Source organism: Pyxicephalus adspersus, chromosome 3, assembly GCF_032062135.1.
Source record: "Pyxicephalus adspersus chromosome 3, UCB_Pads_2.0, whole genome shotgun sequence".
NCBI lineage: Eukaryota > Metazoa > Chordata > Amphibia > Anura > Pyxicephalidae > Pyxicephalus > Pyxicephalus adspersus.
In genome coordinates this window covers 102,795,962-102,819,518 of record NC_092860.1, presented here as the reverse complement: position 1 = coordinate 102,819,518, position 23,557 = coordinate 102,795,962, and the positions used below count along the sequence as shown (strand labels likewise).

Sequence of the window (23,557 nt, the reverse complement as noted above, 5' to 3'; positions counted from 1 at the left end):
TAATTCTAGGTAAAAATATCTCCAATTTACAGGTCACTTAAGCTTTTAGTCTGCAATTATACCAGCAAAATGTACTCTAGTAAATTGGAATTAAATTTTTATAAGTGCTTGCTAAACATATCACAATGGCAAAAATATTATACAGACAAAAACAAAATATTGACAGTAGGTGAATTTTCAAGGTCAGTGTAGTCATTTAATGTTTTCATTCAATATTCACATACTTATTGCCTTATTATCACTTAATTTAAACAAAATATTTGGTAAATATTGAGTGAAAACACTTTATAAATACACCTATATATGTGTTTTGACAAAGATTGTTTATATCATAAGCAATGCTTAAATGCAAACTCTTCAAGGATTTACTATATGTGGGTGTTTGTTGCACACAAATAGTGAACTTGGGTACTGCCCAAAAGGTGTAACTGCCACAGGTTAGTCCATGCTTGCCTGGATACACTTGTAATAAGTAACTTGTGTTCACCACTGACATTTAGCAACTTGTATAAATGGAAGATGGCACAAAGCAGCATCAGTTTCTTTATTGTATAAACAGAATAAAATTGGATCAATCTTTCTGACCAGTTTCATGCAAAATGCACTTAAAGCAGAAATAACGTTCCACTTTTAGGGATAGGCAATCAGGCAGCTCATTATTGCAGAAAAGAACAGGCAATGTCCTTCCTGCAATAAATCCCTCCTGCCTGCCTGATCACTCCAGGTCTCTGTCAAAAAACTGATATGCGCATCTTCAGCTTTAGTTGCCTGGGATACCTAGCAATCCCGGATTTCCCTGAGAGTGTTGGGAATGAATAAAATCCCACGGACTTGTGCAGGATTTATGTCATCCCAGAATGGCCGAATATCATCTACAGGAAGAAAAGAAAGAAGAGAATGGGGGTGCCCTGCAAGGGAACATGGGCAGGTGAGTATCACTGGTTTAGTTCCACTTTTCTCATAGGCCAACAAACCAAACATACAATTTCTCATACACACACATGATCTCCTACCATAATCCAATTAACCAAGTTCATCTCAATTGCAATTAATTTGGATGTCACAAGGTATATATCAGGGAAGTCAAACTCTGGCCCTGGAGCCAAATCTGGCCCCCAACGTCCTTTTTCTTCACCCCCAAAGGAATCCTAAATATGAACTGCAGCTGGCCTGCCGCTGAATTGAAGTAGCGCCGCTACTACAATTCCCAGCATCACTCGTGTCTATAGACCAGCGGGCTCTCTGGCAATGCGTGTCCCCGGTTTTGGACTGTTTTATAGATGTAAATAATGCCGGGAATTTTAGTAGCGGCACTTTTTCAATGAAGAGGGAGTTTCAGCGGCAGGCCACTCATAAGATTTAGCTCCGCGTTGGCCGCGTCTGGCATTTCCAGCACTCCCCCTCAGCTGTACTTTTCCTTGCTACTCCAAGGCATGGACTTGAATAGTTGGATTTTCATAGAAGAATATTGTTGTTATTATTGTTAGCCTGTGCAAAAAGGTTACCAAAATTTAACTCAGAAGGCTACAAATAGAGAAAGAGGCATAAGATTTTTTCTTAAATAAAATTAAAAAAAAATGATGCCTCTTTCTCCTTTAAAAGCTTGTTCCAGATTAAATGCGAAGTAAAACCTCTTTGTTTCCATATGAAAAGAGTTATATCCAATAGGAAGAAAAAATGTCCCCAATTTTTTCAATTTCAAGGTTGGTCCGCGACTTGGTCTAAGTTTTTTATTTTGGCCCTCCATGTATTTGAGTTTGACACCCCTAGTATATATACAGATCCTAATCTAATACATCTCATCAAAGCAGCTAACATTTATATGAAAACAGACCAGAAAACACAGAACAAAAGCAATTTAAATAAAACTGTCAAATAAATAGGTATAAAAAGTAATTTTAATAATTGTGCTCACAATATAGAAGATAAACCTGTGCTTTTTTAATGAGTGGATAATATTAAGTGAATCCACAAATGAAAACCCACTTACCGTGATCAGTGGTGGTGCTTAGCATTTGGTTTTGTCCGTGATGCTGGGAATTGCAATAGAGAAAACCAGAATGGACTTACCTCCTACATGCACACTAAAGCCTACTACAAATATGCTCCCTGCCAAATAAAGGTAGTAGCACAGTAAACTCTGGGTCAAACATTCAAAATACAGACGTCAACATCTGTTACATATATATTTGTTAAGCCTGCAAAAAACTTAATTCCAGTGTGGTTAAGAAATAAATAATAAAATATGTAACAAAGGTATAGGCTGCATTACAATGCTGTATAAAGGCTATTGATTTTATTGTTCTCTTCAGGTTACTTACATTTACAAAATCACTTGTGAATAATATTAGTTCCTATGTCACATAAATTGTACCATGGGCAGCACGGTGGCTTAGTGGTCTTGCAGCGTTAGGTCACAGGTTCCAATCTATGCCAGGACACTATCTGCATGGAGTTTGCAGGTTCCCCCGTGTTTGTGTGGGTTTCCTCCTGGAACTCTGGTTTCCTCCCACATTCCAATAGCATGCACTTAATTTAATTGGCTTCCCCAAAAAAATTGACTTTAAACTGTATTAATGACATATGACTATGGTAGGGACATAAGATTGTGAGCACCTTTCAGGGACAGTTAGTGACATGACTATGGACTTCATAAAGAGCTTTGTAATATGTCAGCACTATATAAATACTAGTTAATATTAATAATCATATCTATGTCACATATACAAGGAGGCTGTGGTATTCCATGCAGGGCACTGGTAGAAATGATTGTTGTTGTTCTGTACATGTGTGAAATAAATCACCACATTATGAGTGGACATTCTGCAAAAAAAAAAAAAACAAAGCACCAGATCTTGTGCATGCACAGAGCAGGATCGGCTCCAAAGTATTTAACATTTACAGAATGCCCCCTGATGACATTGCAGTGAAAATTGGTTTTTTTTGCAAGTTGTCAACAGGAGTGCCAGAAAATAGAAGAAAAAAACATTTTAGGCCAGAAAACCACAGAAGAAGAATGGTATATAGACTGCTCAGAATTGGCTGGGTGGGGTAACAATATGAACAGAGTGCTTATCACCTGAAAAGGTAACTGCATTAAAAAAAATAAAAGATTTAAGGTCGCTTCAAAATACCTTTATTACATTTTACAGCTAGTGCTTTAGGTGCATTATGTTTTAAAGTACAAAACCACTTAAAATTTTGATTCTGGAAAAAGTAAGAATGTAGTTTCCATAGAAATGAAAAATATGGCATCTTTCCTTTCTATAACATGTGTGCTGCATTAACCATACTGTTACCAAGTATTCTTCTAAAGTTGCATAAAGCCCTTTGAATTATTTTGTGGTCATCTTAGAGCAGGAGCTCAGGGGAATGAAGAAAGGAGATCAGCAAAGTCTGACACCTGGTCTCCTCTTACAAAGATAAGTTATGAGAAAGTCTTCTTAGAAAAGTAGTGCTTAGAATGTAATACAGTACATGCTGGCGGTGATTTAAGGCTTTCTGCTGCCTGAGGCGAGGTGAGCGATAGTGCACCTCCCCCACCTTCTTCATCCCTGCAGCACTCACTTACAAATACTGATAGACAATGAATGCTATAGAATAAAAGTTTGCTGCAGTAACCAGCTGCACACGAACCAGTTATAAGACACGTCTGTCAAGTTTTTATTTCTGTGTGTCCCCAAAGAGGTGATTTATGTTTGCCCTGGTTATTACCAGGATGGGAAAATTGTGAGAACTGTTATAGTTGCCACCAGAAGAAGAGCAGGTGAGGGAAATTTTCCCTAGCAGATCACCTGTCTAAATTTAAATTTGCCATCACTTTTTTACTGAAAAGATTTTTGCTGACTTTCTGTCAAGTTTATTTAAGTAAAGAGGAGTTTCAGCCATTCCCTATCTAAAAAGGTGCCTTTTTAGTCACTAACAGGGATAGACTTTATTTGCATAGAAGACTCTATACTAGTTGTTTCCAACCTTTTGGACCTCACAGACCACTAAATCCATGGAATTCGGGGGGGAAGCCATGTGTCACTGAAAGGGGGAGAAACTTCCCTCAGAGTGACGCCATGATGCCAAAACGCGCCCACTCTCCCAATACAGGTCTTAGCCTGTGATGGGAGAGTGGGCAGGTTGTGTCCATATAGGAGACATGGTCCGAGGTTCTGGCCAGTGCGCCCCCCTTGCGGGGTCCTTTTCCTGTTCCCGCTCGGGGGTGTACCAGCCAGAGCCGTGAACCACCAAATTTTTCTCTACCAGTTGGTGACCGGTGCTCTATATAACTCTTCTATATAACGCTTCTAAATGCAAGCTCTTTTTCTGCCTGCCAGCAATCTTTTGAATTGTACACTAAGCTGTGCATATGCATCGCTTTGTGTACAATTTTGGAGTTGCCCTGGGTGTCTTCCAGTTGATTTGGCTTAAGACTCCAGAAGACTGCATAAAGATACTTGTGATTACAACTGAGTGAAAGAAATTGCTGGATTAGGGAGCGCCTTAAGTAAACGGGATAGACTTGGTATTGTTGGCATTTTGCCCCAGGATGTATGTTTTGGAGGCAGACCACACCCTTCACCAAAAACTTCACTATGATAGATTTGCAATTTACAACAAAATAGATATTCTTGTAGCAGTCTATTTTTGCATTAAAGGTCTCGGTATACATGATCTCAAAATTATGCTGCTGACGGGAAACTTTTGAATTACAGATAAAGGGAGTTTGGAACTTAAATTTATCCCATAGTTCAAAACTCTACAGAGCATGGAATTCGATAGAGCATGGAATATTATGTGCCATTATTTTAATTTAATTTCCAATCCCTGGTAATAAAGCCATTGTCTCCTCAGTTCTTTGATCAAGGTTAGATGGACATTTTTACTGGGGTGACACATTTCCTAAACTCTTTTTTTCTTAGTCAATTATCCCAAAAATTTTTGTAAATTCCAATTTTTTAAAGCGGACCTATCACCACAATTTGCACTTTATATAGAAGTGTAGATAACCCTTCTATATAAAGTAAAAATGTGTTTTGATATGTTTTTTTGTTTTTTTTTTTCTTCATTAAATGCCCTTTTTTTTTTTTAAATAAAAGGCAAAGCCCATCCCCTTCTGTCTTTAAAGACTTAATGGGAGCACAGAGCCTCTTGGGATACGCAAGTCACGAATCCCAGGAGGTTTGGGCTGCTCTTTCTGCACATGGCCGAGATGCATGCACATAAATGACTTTTCTGTCATTGAAAAAAGAAAGATGCCAATATTACACATGGGCAGTAAGATCGGCACTTTCCTTTTTTTACAAATGCAGTGACATACGTCACCCGAACTTACCTCTGCGCAGTGTGAGATCAGATAATGTAGGCAGAAGAAGAGTGAAGTGGCACCCGGCACTTCTCTGCACTGAGATGAAGCAAGACAGCAGAATGACGCTGGACCATATGGAAGATCGCTCCAGGGTGATCAACGGATCTGCTCAAGGTAAGTGTAATTTTTTTCATTTTAGTTCCACTTTAAGTTATGCTTCAAACTATTTACAATAACTTTTACTACTCAAGTATGTTAAGTAATTATATTTCATTGCTTTTCCTGGTTTAGGAACTCTAATTTGAAGCAAGGATTGTGCCTGGACTACTGATCTTTGAGTCGATTTCACAAATAATACTCTAAATTTATTAAACCAGTATTTTTTAACCTGGGTTCATTGGAAGACTAGGGTTTTTCCAAAGGTGCTAGGGATTCACAAATCAGTTTAAGGGACACCAGTGATCTTTTTGGCTATCTGTAAAGGTGACATTCTTCCCAGTGATCACCACACTAATATACAGTAAGCTGTGGATGTAGTCACAGCCATCATAACTGACAAACTATGATCATTTTTTACATAACAAATTAATTAGTGTATTGTATGTAGCCAAATGTAAAGAAAAAAATTATTTTTCTTTAACAGATATGCCGAAAAATGAATGGCATTAGATTTACCTGCTGTAAAAGTGCAAAGGACCGAACTTCTATGTCAGTGACGTTGGAGCAGTGCTCAATTTTGAGAGATGAACACGATCTTCACAAGGACTTCTTTGTCCGTGCTCTTGATTGCATGAGAAGGTATGTACAGCATGTTTTGTTGGAACACCTATGTAATGTTTTGGGGCTTATTCACACTGGTGTCCTTATTCCAACCCTGGAGTAGTGAAAAACAATCCCTTATGTTTAAGCCTTGAAGAATGCTGCAGCATTCTTCCTCTATTCTTATTGCATGTAGGGCCCTGTCTGCATTTTAAATCTATTCTGTGAACTGGCAGAGCAAGCAGCAGATAAGTTCAGTGACCATAGCAGCCAGTTATATTTAATGTTATTTGGTAAGTGCTGGATTCATTTTTAACTGACATCAATGCTTTTACTACAGGTGTCAAAAGTTAATTATTTTACACCACCAAAAGTAGTAAAAAATCACCCAACCTTCCCTCCTGACTCAAAGGCATAGAACCACATATCCAATTAAACAAAGAAATTTATTACAGCAGGATAAAAAAACATTTAAACCTATTTTTATGATATGTTTGTCTGGTTTTAGGAATATTTTTACAATTTAAATATATTTTGTGTTTTTTAACAGCAGACCTTTTTTTATAAGGTTACCTGGTAAAAATAAATTTACATCACCTTGGTTTTATTGAACAGCTGCACTTTGCTGTATGCATCATTGGTTCCTTAAGCTTTATCCCCTCCCAAAAAATTACGCCAAATCATTGATCCCTTGACATGCACTGTATCCTGTTCCCATTCATCTAGTAAGTAGAGGGACCATGAATAATGCAGAAAACAAATTTGTGTATTCAGTAGCAACCTACAAAGAGAATGGTGTGCAGTAACCTATGGTATCCAAATTAAGGTTTTGGATCAAAGTATAAGACCCATTTAGGTAAGGTCTATCCAGTTTTTAACAAATTGTGCTGATATTTATTCCTAGGCATTGGCTTTAAATTCACAGTGTGGCTTTTAAAAAATAGTAATTTTCCAGAGCCACTTATGAGCCCATTCACACCTTGGTGCATCACATTACTGCTTACCTGTGCATAATGTTAAGAGAGTTTATTTTAATAATGCCAGAAACCTAGAATAAACAAAAATAATCAAACATGCACCATTTTTTTTACAACACAGTGATGTTAACACGCAGATGTAAATAGGCCCTAAAGCTGGACTCTGGGCACCAGTCTTTTTAGTTAGCAGTAAATACCCACCTCTGACATTGCATACTTTGTGTGTGTTTTCTAATACTATTTAGTGTAAAAAAACATATGTCTAAGCCAATTGATTATCTTTCGCTCTACTCTTCCTGCATCCATAGGACCAGTCTGTGGACCAGTCTTATTAGGGTTGGACTACAACCAGTGGATGCTGGAATATAATATTCCGGAGGTGGTGGTTACACCACCGTTCATTGGTGCTGTGCTGCCATATCAAATCTACAAAGAAGTGTTTTGTCTTTTTTTCAAATTTTTTAGAATTGTCAATCTAACAAAATATGAAATTGTGACAATGATTGGAATATTTACTTCTCTGGCATAGATTTAGGTTGTAATGTGACAGTTAAAACCTAAATGCTAAGGGTGTTATGTACAGCTTTCTGTCTGCCCACTGTGTAAATCTTAAGCAATTCTAAATACCTTGAAAATACTTTACATTTTTATGTGGTTTTCTGAGTACCTCTAAGCACTGGCTTGGGAAAGAATGGAATGGCTCCTGTGCATCACACTTTATGCGTTTAGCCAGCCAGTGGTTGCTTATGTCAGGAAATAACAACCCTACATTTGTTTAACCATTCAATAAGCTTAGGTGAAGTCCAGGTCACCTAACCCCCTATATTACTAGCTACTCTGGGCATGTCTGTGACAGCCAGGCCAGTCATGAGCGGCCGAGGTGATGTTGAACTAATATTATGCAGGTTGGAAAAAAAGCAGATGCTACTGGAATTAAATGTTATAACTCTGTTGAGAAGGTAAATTTAGAATTCAGCTTAAAACCGAACTACGTGACTTTGTAAATTTTTTTCTGCACTGCCGAAGGGAACATAAGCTGTTCCAAACACAGGCTTTCTATATAGCCAGTGCAATTCTACTCACAAATACTCCACACAACACAAAATCACTTTCTAACTAATACCCAGATCCAATACCAGTTTAGGAATGCACTTCTGCAGCATCATGTTGACTGAATTTATGTTTGACTCAATGACTGGCCATTACAGCTTTTCACAGTAAATACAGAAATTACACTATTTTGCCTGATTTCCTAGAAACATAAATATTTTATCTGATTCTGTTTGTAATAATAAGAGCAGATGTTTTGAGTTAGGGAGTAAAACTCAGAGGGCCAAATACCTTGGTACACAAGAGAGCTCAGGGACACGTTTCCCTTCCTGTGTGCTGTCATTTTGAAATAAACTCTGTAGCATTTTGGGCAGGAGATGTCCAAATAAACTGGGAACAGTGCATATAAACATTTTCACCCGCAATATATATACCTCATACTACACAAACAAATACAATGTTTTGATTCTTATGTCCAGGGATAGTAAGCATGATTTTGGTTAAATGGATCCTACTCATATTTATGGCATTTCTTTATTGCTGCTTTGAAAGCAAGGTCTCCACTCTAAAAAGAAATATAAACTTTCTTATGACCTCAAGTCAGTATAAAATGCTTATAAACATTGAGGGGTGTATATTTAAACCTATTTAGAACAAATTCTCTAGTTAGGAATATTTCATATGCATGTTTTCAATTGGATTTATTATTTTTCCACCAGGCAAATTAGTTAGGTACTATCCATGATACTTTTTTTTTTTTTTTGCATTCAAAGATACAGCACATTTTCCAGACAAACATTCATGGGTGTTTCTCAAACTTTTTAACATGGGGGAACACCTTACAATAATTTTTAGAACTTAGGGAACCCCTGCCATAATTACCATATCCCCAACCTACAGTATATTAATGTATTAAAATGCCTTCTACATTGCAGGCCAGTGGGAAGAATGTCACCCTTACAGATAGTCAGATCATTGTTATCTGTTAAACTGATCTGAGAGTGATAAATTGCTGAATGTTCAAGGAACTCCTAGCAAGCTATGGAGGAAACCTGGTTGAGAAACAATGTTCCAACCACTTTTTGGTTCAAACAGTACACGGTCACTGTTCCAGAAAATGAAAAAAGGTTTGAAACAAGCAGTAACAGTACTTAGACTTAATCAGGACTTGGACAGGTAGTAATTGGTAGCCCTTAAAAGCTTTTCCTAAAAATATAACTGTTAGTGCTAAATAAAAATTTATCATGAACATCACTTAAAGATTTTATTACAAGTGCAATATTACAGCTACAATCACCTTTACCATTCACCATGAGATTATGTTGCTGAATGTCAGGTTCGCTGCTGTTATACACCCCCGTAATGCGTCATGATTTTGTATTTTCAAATGACAATTGCATTGTGTTAAAATACAAGTACATATGTAGTGGAAATCCTAAATATTAACTAGATCGACACAAATCAGGGTTAAAAAATGGTAAGTTGTGTTTTTAAAATGCAGCTTCATATGTGCATATAACAAAAAAAAATGGGCAGAATGGGCATGTAAAACAAACTGGTAACCAAGGTACTTCACTGGCTTTAGTGTCTTGGACTAGGTGTAAAGAGCAATAAGTGAAAACAACAATGTTCTTACATAAACGAAAAAGAAAAACTTTCCTCAATTCTCATCAACTCCATAAATAAATGCATTCATCACTGGTTGCAATTTTTAAAATGCAACATAGTATTAACAGTGTACTGTTATTGTACTAAGTAAATATGTGTTCACTTTTGTGTGTGTCTTCATATCTTTAGCAGTTTTTATATATTTTCAAGTAGGTGTGCTAAGCATCTGCCTCATCTCGTGTTGTTGAATTTAGATTGGAAGTAGTTGCATATAAATGAATGAACTACAAATGTTGAAAAAACAGAGAACTTTCATGTTATCTTGTACATTTGTGTTATTCTGTCTTCAGCATAAACACAAGCAAATTTTACAGAGTTATTTTTAATTTTGGTTGTTGTTTCTCCCCTAAATTAGCTGTCTTTTCTGAGGAACACTAAGTTCTTTATTGACGTACAAGAAAGTTATAAAGCTGGCTAATGACTCTTCATAAATAAGTCTGTCTTCCGGCAACCTTTAAATAAATGCACCCCCTGTTTCATGACAATTAGTGGGATTTAACTTTTCAGTTTCATTTGAACGCCTGAGTTATTTGTTCTTGCCAGTCACGAAGTGCTGTACTCGGGAACATATATAAAAAAATCATTTGTTAGGTCTTGTAGGGGAAATAATGATCTGTCCTGTGATCCTCAGCAGGCATGCAGATCAATATAATTATAAAGAAATGCCATGAATTACAGAGAAAACTGTATCAGCACTTTCTGCTACCTGAACAGAGAACAGTTGGGACAAGCAGTGCTTGCAGCATGCTGATGTACTTGCACATCACACCATGATATAGCTGCCAAACAGGGAAATAGTCCAAAATCTTGATTTTTCTTTTGTTTCCAAAACCACCCTTAAACCTCAGAGGACTTTGTTTCTGAGCTGGAGGCACTGCTGTGTCTACCTAGATAGACTGCATATTTTGTTTTCCGTTATTTATACGTTTGTTCAGATATTTATTACTCAATATTTTAGTATGCTGGAGCTTATTTATAAGGAGACTGTTTTCTCATATCGATCAGACAGAAGTGTAACCTTCACAATCACAATCCAATTATTACAATTTTCAGAACCACTATGCTGTAGGATTCTTTCATTTGGAGGGATGCCCTAAGTGTTTTTCTTGTGTCACCTATATTGCTACCTTATTAAAAGTCCCCAGAACTGGTATTTATGTGAACCTGTTCTCATCATAAAACTAGTAATTAACAATAATTCTAAAGTGGTGCCAACCACAAGTGCCTATGTTAGTTTTGAAAATAAGCTCTGTGTTCATGTAAAGGTTTCTGTCCTACCTAATCTTGATTTGCAGTGAAGTTCAACCCTGTGCACTGGGATGCAGGGGGCTATAAAGGGATGTGAGTATCCCTTTTAAGAACAGTATTTATAATACAGGTTGTGAGATAAAATATTACACTAATGACTGGGGTGTGCAATACTGGCTTGGAGATATAATACTGCAATACTGACATAGGATAAAATAATTTTTATTAGGGGATACAGTAATGCTTATTTGGGTATATTACTATAATTAGGGTTTTTTGGGCATATGCTCAGTTTACATCTAGCTTTACAGAGAAGAGAAAAAAATCAAAGAAGTACCATACATTTAATTGTTTTACTAACCATGCTAGTAAAAAATTGCAGTAAACTTGGCTGCAGTTTATCAAAAAAATAAAAATTAAGATAGCCTTCAAAACCGAATAAAGATTTAATTATATGCAGGAGGGGGCGGCTGGAAAATCTATCTAGAGAGACAGAAAAATAGGATGATAATGAGGAAAACATTTATATTGGTGAACATTGCATTATGTGTATTATATTTAACCTGTAAAACTTACACAAAGGAAGAATTACAAGTTAAAATAGATTTACTGCAGTTATGTTGATCATTTTTATCACTTTTTTATTTTGGTCTCTAAAGTACTGTTAACTTGGTGTAGACCTGACGGAGATGATTTATGAGAGCAATATGTTACATAGATATGTTTCATTTTATTGGAAGAAAAACAAACAATGAAAGGATTTGCACTTAAGAAGAACATTTAAATAAAAATAATTGAATATATGAAAATAAACCCTAGATACAAGCCAAATAAGAACACATGTAATTATTCACAAAAAAAGACCAAACTAAGCTTAGTTATAGATTACAGAAGTTTTGTAGAATGGATGTCATCCAGGCTGTTTTTCCACTGATCTATTGATTTTTTTTTTAATAATCCACTTTAGAAACAGTTTTATTCACTGGTATGTTATGACTAGATAGTGTTCTGGGAACTTTTGTTCATTAACTGTCCCTACCCATGTACACTGTTTGCCAGTGATAAATTCCTGAACAGGTTCCAATTTTGCTGTTTCGCATAGCTGCTTTGAGCAAGTTTAAACTTCTGGTGTATCAATGTGCCTCTCCAAGGGTGAAGAGATATGCATGGGGTTGCATTGTATGATTATAATAGATGCAGAATGTGCTTATTGTGGATTTCCTCTTTATGGATATTAAATACATTTTCATCTCCTAAAGTAAGCCAAAGGGTCATTGCAGTTGACTGCAGTGTTCTACCACAGGGTCAAGCGTGCTCCCAATGGGAGGGGTTGGAAACCATGTTGTGCTTGCATTCTCATGAAAATGTGGCTGTGGTGCCTCGCAGTGCAGTTCTGGGAAAGAACAAGTAGCAGTGCAGTTGCTTTGCATACTCTGTTGGAAGTACTGCATTGCAACCGCACTAAACTGCATGACATAATGGTTCATAAATGCTGCATTTGACAATAAAAAACCTATAGCAGTTGAAAAGGGCTGTCTGGAAGTAGAAAACTGCACAAGTTTTGACCACCTCAAGTCTGATCACCTCACAAGTCAGCTTCCTAAAACACACATTTTTTTTCCTCTAAAAGAAATAAAAAATCAAAAAAATCACCTTCCAAAACAATAAGATAAATAACCTTTCTGATGGTGGTGATGTAAAACTTTATCAGATCCTGTGCCTGGCCCCCTTCTAAAGAACCTTGGTTACTCCTGCCAATCCATGTATCATTACAGAAGGCAATAGTGACATTGAAATTGGTAAAATAAGCCAAAAAACAGAAACTATTGTAAGTGTATTGGATACACTTAGAGATGAGGAACTGTACCCAGTAAAGATTTGGCCCAACCTGTGGCCAAAAGATAAAGAATCTTTATTTTAGTTTAGTTGGAGTGTGGACTTAAAGGTCAAGTGTGCTTTAAACATTTTCTCCACTTTTTCCACCACCATGTGTATTACCACACCAGGAAGTAAACATACAGCCAGACCTACCCACCCGCTCAAAAATCTGTACCTACCTCACTGTCAATTTTAAGTGTTTTGTCACCTGCCATGAAAATGAGGGTGTTAAATAATGCTGATTTTTTTCTGATAGGAAGCCAATTGAAAATCTTTGGGGCCCTGTAATTTCTAGTTATTTACCTATCTACGGGTTGTTAATCTGGATGCTTTCCTGTGCAGCAGTCACCTTCATATCTTTGTGCATGTTGCCAGCTTTTTTGCAGAGGACTTCAGAAGCCTCAAATAATGCATTTTTACTTTCCTGTAAGGCAAAAATTTCATCAATGTGATGAGCAACCTTTTCAGGTACTCTAATGTTTCCAGAGAAACAACAAATGCTGGCCAATAAACAAGTAGAATTGATAATTGGTTTAATCAAGTAATTGTCTAACATCCGTAGCTCACTAGGTAAACTCAGCAAAGGTAAGAAAACAGCTTTTTTTCTACATTCCCTTATTTGTAAAGAAAATATAATAAAAAGAAGTCTATTTTGCTGTGACATTGAGAAAAAGACAAACTGACCAAACAGGCTATTGCTGACAAATCCTCATATGGTGACAATGTGATACAATGCCATCAATCTCCTTCTCCCACCATTTATTTGTATGTGTGTAGCCTCTGAAGGCAAAATCCGGGGCGCAGCTTGAAATGAAAAGTATGTATATAGTCTGTGATTATGTAAGTACAGCAGTTCAGAAACAATTTTAATGGAAAACACAATAAGTATACTGACTACGGTATATACTCCAGTATAAGTCGACCCGAGTATAAGCCGAGGTACCTATTTTTACCTTGGAAAACAGGAAAAATTGATTGACTCGAGTATAAGCTGAAGTTGGGAAATTCTGCAGCTACTGGCAAGTTTCACGCAAGTAAGGTTCACTTCTTTTTTTTTAAGTTAAGTTAATTGGCTTCCCCTAAAAAATTCACCTTAGACTACATTAATGACATATGACTATGGTAGGGAGATTAGATTGTGAGCCCCTTTGAGGGACAGTTAGTGACATGACTTTGGACTTTGTACAACGCTGATGTAATGCGCCTGGGCACACAAACCACAGCCAAATCCAAATATCCTTTTATCAAGTTTTATTATCGTCATAAAACAAGACAAGGGTTATTTACAGATGTTAAGTCCAATAAGCGTAGTACGGGAGGGTAAGGCAAAGGCAGGTCAGGAACAATCCCAGGTCAGGGCAGGCAGCAGACAAGAGTGGTCACAAATAATCCGAAGGTGCCACGCCCTCGGGGGGTACAAGAGGCACGCATGGTAGCGCGCGCACCTCTTCCCACAGCACCCCTACTTTGCACCTCCACAGGAGTGCTGAGAACATGACTTTCTGTAATCACATCCATAGAGATGCAAGTAATGCCGCCTGGCCGAACAGTAGTTTGGCTAGGAGGGATCCCTCTGCCTGCAGAGAGAGACACGCTGTGAGCAGGGCAGCAGCCTCCGCCATGCTGCCTGCTGCAGCTGCATCTCCCTCTGCGGCTGGGATCCCCAGGGACGCTGCGGCCTCGCAGGATAGGTAAGTTCCTTACAGCTGAGTAATATGATGGCCCTACATTTTAACAGAGAGGAAAAAGGGGTCAAGCCTGGAAAAAGTTGGGTCCTGGTCTGATATTATTTGTAGAGATCAGTAGGCATTATGGAAAGGTTAAGTTTTGAAAACTACCAAACAACTAAATTGTGAAAATAAAATAAATCGTCAGAACAAAATAAATGAAATTAATAACTGACTGCTAACATTTGTTTCTAAACCTTCAGGAGATTCCCTCACCAAGATATAGATAGTGTTTGCAGGCTGGTTAACTTTGTCATATCAGCTCATTGTAAGTGGCTTACAGTGCCAGGTCCTGATTGTGTATGATTCGTTGTTCTTTAAGGTATTGAATTGGTGATTCACCTTCAAGGTGGTTACCGCTTTCAGTACATTTTATTTAAGTAAATGGTGACATTGCTATATTGTTGCAGTTACACCAACATTGGGAAAGTTGTGCTACAGTAACACTCAAGTTGACCTAGGTAAGCAGATTAGGTTAAATAAAGTCATATACTGTCCGTTACAGCATAAAGAAATACATTTTTGGCATTCTTTGTTATAAAAATAATATAGATATAAACAGCAGTCATGAATAGCCTAAATATTAGCATTGCATATCTCACCTTGCCCCTGAAGAGCAATCTTTACAGTTTTATTTTTGTATATGTATAGCATTTTAATATGAATAAAGACCAATTTAGATACCTGCTATAACAGAAGAGTTCCTTTATCAAATGCATATTGGATTAGGAATGGAACCAGAAGCTGTGAAGAAATCCATTTATTATAATTTACACTTGCCCTAAATCTGCTATATCAGCATTTATTTGCTGTCCTGGCAGTGTGTTTCTTTGCAAGTAAACTATGGAAAATAGAGGACTTCTGATGAGTAATGTCAGAATAAAATGGAGAAATATTAGCTTAGCGTGCCCTAACACAGAATCATTCAGTCTAAACACTTCCATTATATAAATATATAATAAAAAAATCCAAAGAAAATCATTGCAACAATGTGAATATATATATATGAATATATCCATTTCCAGGTGTTTACAAGTCACTGCAAAGGCTACCAGGCAGAGTGGTGTGTTTTGTTTTTTTTATTTACTTTGAAAGAAAACGCCAGTGACTTCATTGCATGTGAATCATCCAAATGAAGCAGTGACAAACTTGCAAAATAAGAATTTTGTTAATTTTCCAACTGTACATGTGCTGTAGTAGCCTGAAATCCATAGGATCAAGTGGGTTAATGTAAACAGTTCACTGTATTCTATAACTCTCTAAAAGTAATGTCAGCCCTGTACAAATTAATAAATGTGTAAAAAAAAGTAAAAGAGACATTTCCGACTCGCAGTTGAGGGTTAAGTCACAGTTTCAACCTCAGTCCCAACAGTGGTTGGGAACCATTTTGTGCATGCATGTGCACCTGGTTGAGGCTGAATTTGCAATGGATAAAAATGTTCTTTAAAGTGAAGAGTCAATTTTGGGCACATAGTTGCATTTCCTTCTCTGGATCATAATTAAGGAAGAACCACACGGCAACCACAAGGGCAACTTCAGCAAATGTGACAACTTGCAGTGCAGTTTGCTGCACCTGGGTGAAAAGTTGTTAGGTGGTTAACTGCTTGGTTTTTCACCATGTGAAAGGGTCATAGAGCAGTTTCTATATTGAGTACGTACCTTATGATGGTAGATGATGATGGTAGATGGTACATGATTTTTAAGTTTACTTTGAAGCTTACCTAATCAAAAAATGTTTGCAGCCTGGAATCATATTGTTTTTAAAAAGTAAATAGGCAGTAAGTAAGTAAGCAATACAAATAGTTAGTGTGGACAAAACTTTAATTCACACCAGGAATGTATTTGAAGAGAGTAAGCAGACCTTTAATCCATTCACTGTCACCTGAAGCCTCCAAAGCAGAACTAAACGCTTTGGTTGGTGGCGAGCTTCTGCCATGATCAGCAAGTATGTACAGCATACTTACCTTGTGCTGTCACCCTGCAGAACCTGTCATTGCTGCAGCCATGGGCTCTGCTATCTTCATAGCAGAATTCTGTGGAGACCCAATCCTGTGTATTCATTGGATGATGTGCAGAAGTTACTTTATCCCCGTGGCTAGCTCTGTGGGCAATCAGTTTCAAGCTACATAGCCCATGCACAGTTTAGTTTAGTGCAAAACCAAAAAGCCACCAGGAGCCATGGTTAGTTAGGAGTTAGTTATTTGACCAAAGAGACATTGGATGTCTCTTTTGTCAAATAGTATTACCTCCTGTTGATTTTTTGTTATCTCAGTTTAAGTCCACTTTAAGTTGGGTGGACCACTATGACCGCCTGTGATGCAGTACAATGGCTATTCAGTTTATCTATGTTCATCTCCCTTAATAAATGGAAAATATATTAATCCAAACCATTAGTTATTTATGAACAGCCATGAGTCTGCTATAACCTCAAATCATAGCAGTACATGTTATGTACAATAACAAACCCTGGTGCTTGCAAATGCCCCGTGCTTCTGCTATATTTGTTAATAACCTTGGTGTATGTCATACTTTCCTCTTTAAAAATGTTTTCTACCTTCTGACCGCCTTCTTGTTTCTAATAAAGTTAGCATAAGAAACTGTCTGTAGGGAATAATGCCTTTTTCACTACCCTTGCATGTTGTTGTGTTTTCTGTGTTGGCTTGCTTGAAATCCATGTACTAACTCTTCTGTACCACTATTCTATTTGTTCCTAACTTCTGTCTAACAGCGGACAAGCCCAGGGAATTCTGAATGAGTCGGATGATCCAGAGAAAGGCTGTGTAACAGATAACAAGCCAACTTCTCGTCACTTCTATCCTGTTGCTCTGCTTCTTGTCAGCTCACACTTACTGGTTGTGTGGCTTATCCTCAGTCTTGCATTGCTATTAGCCAAATATCAATAATATGCACTTAATTTTCTGTTCATTTTATTCAGAGCAATGTCCTTTAGTTTGTAAAATATATTTATGATTCTTTGTACTCTAACCTCAATAATGTGCCCTTTAAACTACAATCCATCCATTTTTTTTATTTTTACGTATGTGTTTATGGATTTATAGCATTATATTAGAAACATTTTGTCAAATCCAAGAATGGGGAAAGCAAGTATAAATGGCATTTGGGTGCCTCTTTTTAAGTATAGGGCCTATTTGCATTTCTTTGCTTACTTAGATAATAAGCTTTGCTCATATCATGATCCTTGTGAAACCAATAACACATTGTTTTTTTGTGAAGAAAGTTAGACTGAGTACAAAGTGTTTACCTAAAGAGAATCTGTTAGTAATGTTTAAAATAAAGTTGATACTTGCAAAGATGAATCAATATACTTACTCCTCTTTCTGTCTTTGCTGCCAATTGATGCTCCACTATTGAGGATTCACCCCCCCAAAGCCAACTGGGAAAATGACTTTCCCCAGTAGCTCTTAGTGCTCCTGCTGACCTCAAAATTACTGCTGTGTATTTAAGGAGATAGGCAATTCGGTAGTATGTTTTCTAGCAGAATTCAGCGGGTCAGTGTATTGGCAATGCAGGCAGCAGAAGGGTAAGTGTTTACTTCCTCTATGCAAAGTGTTTTTGGAATTAATATTATTATTATATTTATTAAGTCAGCAGAGTGAAAAAAAGCCTGCAAAACAAACAATAACAATAAAAATAGAATAAATTACCACAGGATCCTACTATCCAAAACCATCTTTACTGCTTTTCAAACTGGTAGTTTAGACTGAGTTCCCAGCTTGCAGAAAAAAATTTATTGGGGCATTAAAAAAACTATTCTTCGGACTCTAATATCATCTGGCATGGTGCTTCTTCTTTGCCTCATTGTACAATCTTCAGGCTCTCAGAGAAATATACAGGGGTAGAGCTCATGAAATAAAGCCTCTTGTGTTTAAATGTCCTAAATGTGTAATATATATGTAGGCACAATGTTATTACATTTAAGATAGGAAAACCAGCACGCCAAAAACAAGATTGTAGTTATGATAATTACTTCACATCATGCACTGGTAAAGCCATCATCCTGTTGTACAAAATGTTTCTGTCTAAATCATGATCAATGTTCTTTGACTCATCAAGGACACTGTTCTATTTTATCTTTTTTTATCATACAACCTTTCTTTTTCAGTCATTGCAGATATGTTGTCTATATTTTTAAGAGCTTTTGTAAATTACCTTGTAATTTAAGTGCAGTGACATTAGTGAATTTTGGGGCTAAATACATGGTGAAGGAATTATAGCCTTATTAGTCCATCAAGTAGTATGGTATGTCAGTATAAAATAGTAAAATCTAAACTTTGTCCACCAAAACTAACCATATCCTACACCAAAGTAGAGCTCAACACAATGGTCTTTGCAAGTTCTGCACACAAAGAAAATTTCTTAGAGGTAGGTTCACTTTTACGGCAAGACAAGCATTCCCGTGTGGCTCTCTGTGGCTTGCCAGCGAATCACTTTGTTCTTAAGAAACCAGCAATAGCAGAAATGACAGCAGGTGGCATTGAGCAGTACAGAACTGCATATTGCCATCCTCATTTATTCTTCATTGGGCTGCTGTGGGTATTACATGTAAAATCCATGGCATTGGTTCAGCAGCGCAAGGAAGCTATAACCAAACTGCACCCTCACCTCCAGTCTTAGCCTAATGAGACTTCTTTATACGACCCATTAAACTAATCATAACAAGAGAAAGTAAACCTCCATGTTGGGATAAGGTTGGATTTTCATATATATTTTTAGGACCTAATTCTGGAGCAAAGTAGCTACCGAGCTATAATAATATAAATTAGTATGATGGGTTTACTTCCACCTGTCTTCAGCTAAAAATAATATTATACTTAATCCTAAAGTGGCTTTTTCTAGTGGTTAGGCAATATGCTCTTGGAGGATATTTTAAGGGCTAAGTGTGTTCTTTTAGTTTACCCTTTTGTTGCTTGAATGTCTCATCCACCATAATAATGATCGTTATGTAATGGATTTAAACTTTGATGTCTTAGGATAACTTTTGATTTTTCCTTTTATATTTCCTCAATCCTACTTGTCTTTCTCTCTCCCTTAAAAAAACATTAATCTAGGAAAGTGCAAACAATTTTGTACTTTATGTCAATATGCACTACTCTTTGTAAAATAACTTTTTCTAAGAAAATAAAAGTAACCTAGATAGAAAGCTTCAGATGTATTATACATAATAGAAATTAAAGATCTGAAATAAAATAGAGTATGAGTATTATCTATAAATCTTTATGGCCAGATTCAATAAATGCCTTATATTTGTGTGAGAGACAAATAGATTTGGTTTAAAAGATTATATTTATTAATAAAATAGTGTGAGTATATATTTAGCATTCATAAGGTATTGTAAAACCCATGGGGTTCATTTTACAATGTGGTGCAATATAGACAAATCCATTTGAAGTCAACAATATGATTATAGATGACATAAAGCACTGTGTAGAGGACAGTAATTTGTATGAGGATCAGTAAATCTAACACTGACGCACTGATCCACTTCAATATTTGCATGCAGATTTATGGTGGGCTAAAAACTGATGTCTACATGCGAATGTTTGGATTGATGACTACCTGACCTTTTCCTGATGATATTAGTGTGCTGAAAATACCATTTGTGGTTCATGGTAAACAAGAGACAATTCTGGATACCTTAACCCTTAAGCATACTACCTGCTCTCATAGCAAATTGAATGTTTGACGTTCACAAAGTAGTGGTATGTTTCTCCTGTTTAGTGTACTGCCCGGATTAGGCCCTACTTGCTGCCTGATTTAGACTAAAAATGGTGGAACTAATTTTTTTCTCCATTTTTGAATTTAAAATGGTGTTATTGTTGCCTGTAAATACAAATTATTGGCGGTGTTCTAGCCCTTGTATTAAAGATAATTATGAAATTGGTTAAATGCATGCATTATCCTTAATTTTATTACTCAAAATGTAGCAGCCCTTAGCAACCAATGAACAAATCTGTTTATTTGTTTGAATTAGATTGCTTTAAGCTTAAGAAAAAAACACAGTTGAGTTGCTATGGGCTACTGCACACACTTTACCTTTGTATCTTATTAAAAAAAGCCCACACAGTAATAACAGTTGCATTGGTAGTGTGGAATTTACGCGCAGCTGCTGGTAATTCTGAAGGCATTTATTATGTGTCTGGCCTTTGGATTTTAACATGTAAGATGTATCATCACTTGTGAAAAATTAACTGAGAACAAATGTATAGTTGAATTCTTGTTATTTTTACTCAAAGACTGCAACACAGCAATGAATAAATAAAAGCTATTTCTGTACATCCTGTCTCATGAAGTTGTGCTTTCTTTTCCTCTTCCCAGAGAAGGATGCCGCATAGAGAATGTGCTGAAGAATATCAAATGCAGAAAGTATGCTTTCAACATGATACAACTGCTGACATTCCCAAAGTACTACAGACCTCCAGAAGGGACATACGGCAAAGTTAATAATTGAGTGCATTTAACCATTAACAATGGCACATATTGTCTATGACAAAGTACAGACTGGACAGATCAATATAATAGTGTGAACTGGGACATTCCTCATGCACTAGATCAGGTTAAAGATGTGCCAAAAGAACCAGATAAGAGCACAATTTGCACAAACTGAATTTGTAGGAAATTATCGAATTCATATTGTAATAACAACATTAATACGCACAGTGACACGCAAACAGTGGTATGCCAGCAGTTAACCTAATTACCTAGCACATAATTGGACTGTTTTGTTTCTATCAATTTATTGGTGAAATGTTTTTCTCAAAGATTCCTACATGCACTGTAACGACAGAATGTAGTTCTACAAAGTCAATCGCACAAAGGCTCTTATGTCAATGAAATGGGCCCAGTATGTGTAAATGACCAAATAATACACCATATGATTGTAAATAATGTCAAAGTATTTATTTGTATAAATGATGGTGAGAGGAACCAGCTGTTCTTGAAGTTTAAATTCTGGTTTCCAATTAAGTATTCATTTTTTATTTCTTTATATACCCTGAAAAACATTAGTACTTATGTAACAGAAAATGCCAAAATAACAGAAATAATTATCCAAATAAAGCCTGGATGAAGTGACAAATGTAGGTCATATAAATGTGGCCATATGCTATTACTTTGCCATACAAAGTTTGTGTGCAGGGAAGTCTGATGTAGCTACAGAGCAAGCCAACAGATATGTTGTGAAGTGTATGTATTTATGTGTATTTTGCTAGCTATGGGTGTTTGTATGATATTTTAAATCCAACCTTTTTTTTATTATTTTTATATACCATTTGAAGTCATTAGTATAGCCAGCTGGTTACAAATGGCTGAAAACTCCAGCTGGTCCTTGGAGTTGGTGCCATCAGTTTTCATAATATGGCATTTGCATGTCATATAATTTGTTTTTTTTTCGTCAAATGCATCTTTTTCCAATCTTTTCATAGTAGTGTTGGGTCTGAATGGCTTCCCTTTCATTTTTAATTTGCATGTGTTTCATTGATTTCCATCAGAATGTTCTGATGTATTATCCAGCATTTGAGTGCGTGTTCTTGGTTGTATTCATTTCTATTTCATATGTAACCATTTTCATTGTACACCATGTATATTTGTTTTATTTAAATAAATGTGTTTTTTTTTTATATTTCGCCTCTTCCTTGTTATACTTGAACAGTTTCATCTGCCATCAAGCCATATACATAGTTAAATGAAATTGTCTGACTGATTGTAAATGTGTATAAAATATTAGGAAACATTAAAATGGAAGCTATATTTAAAAAAAATATACATATGTATATATTCATGGCCATGTTCATTTTACGTTTTTTCCTGTGTATAATTTGTAATTACAAAAAAAAAAAAAAAATACAAACATTTTAATACAATATCAACAAAAATCAACAGGCTTAAAATAAAAAACAAAATACACATTTATTTACAAAAGGCCTAAAAAGAGATGTACCCTTTTTAAGTGTAATATTGAAGTAGAAGTATTAAGGGAAGCAAAATGTGTCCTTGTAGTCATTTTTATTCCCAGGAACCTATGAGTTTAAAATTGTTACAGTACTGGCCTTGTATCTGCTGCTTGTTTATTGCCAGGAAGAAGGTGAGCACATGCTGGAAATTACAGTGGACACATTTCTATGTTTACTGTTTAAATAGGATATACCAGGTAAAAATGTTTTCTACAACACCAAACCAAAGCAAGCATAACCAAAAAAGAGCATAAAATCAAACTAAAAGCAAAGACCGAGCACAGCACTGTTTGATCTAAATACTTTTGTATATATGTACTATATTAGTCCTACATGACAGCTCTGCTCTACATTAGTAACCTACCGAAAGTTTTTTGTACACATGGTAAACCAAATGGAAAATCATGCTATCTTGCTGTGCAATAACATATAGGTGGAAGGATCTCATAATCCATTTTACCCTCCGTCACATCAGGTGATTTTCTAATGTAGTACTCCCACTATATGAAAGACTGAGCTGCACAATATTTTTCCTTCTAAAGTGTAAAGTGTGTTGATATGCAAGATATTGGACCAATAACTGTGATGGCACAATGTGACAGATTTGATTGGCACAAACCATGTATATCATTCTGAGGACAATAAATATCATCTTACAACACATGCCTTCAATTGAAAACAAAAATGACTAAATGTTGGAATGTAGGGGGAAATCATAAACATACTGATTACCAGCTCAGTTTTAAGTACAGCTTTAAATACAGATAACCTGCACAGTTCTAATTCTTTAAGGGATTGTGTCCTTGGAAAATGCAGCTTACTTTCAAATTTTTTCCTCTGTCATTTGGGATCAGCTGAAGAACTTTCTGATATCGTTTACAGAGTACCTACAGGTGCGATTAAACTTCTTTTGACTTGCATTTGATCAGATTTCAAAATGAATCAACCTGCTACAAAGTACTTTTGCAGTCACAAAATAAAAGC

At 36.3% G+C, this 23,557-nt stretch overlaps 1 protein-coding gene across 1 annotated transcript in view; it reads left to right on the top strand.

Annotated features, from left to right (window-relative positions):
- Positions 1-22,240, top strand: part of INPP4B (inositol polyphosphate-4-phosphatase type II B) — a gene marked incomplete in the record, with an annotated part of 326,843 nt that extends 304,603 nt beyond the window's left edge. Inside the window, 3 exon segments of the mRNA XM_072405866.1 lie at positions 5,940-6,094; positions 17,332-17,460; positions 20,940-22,240. Of these exon segments, the coding sequence (XP_072261967.1) occupies positions 5,940-6,094; positions 17,332-17,460; positions 20,940-21,072 (417 nt within the window).
- Positions 22,241-23,557: the final 1,317 nt, after the last annotated feature.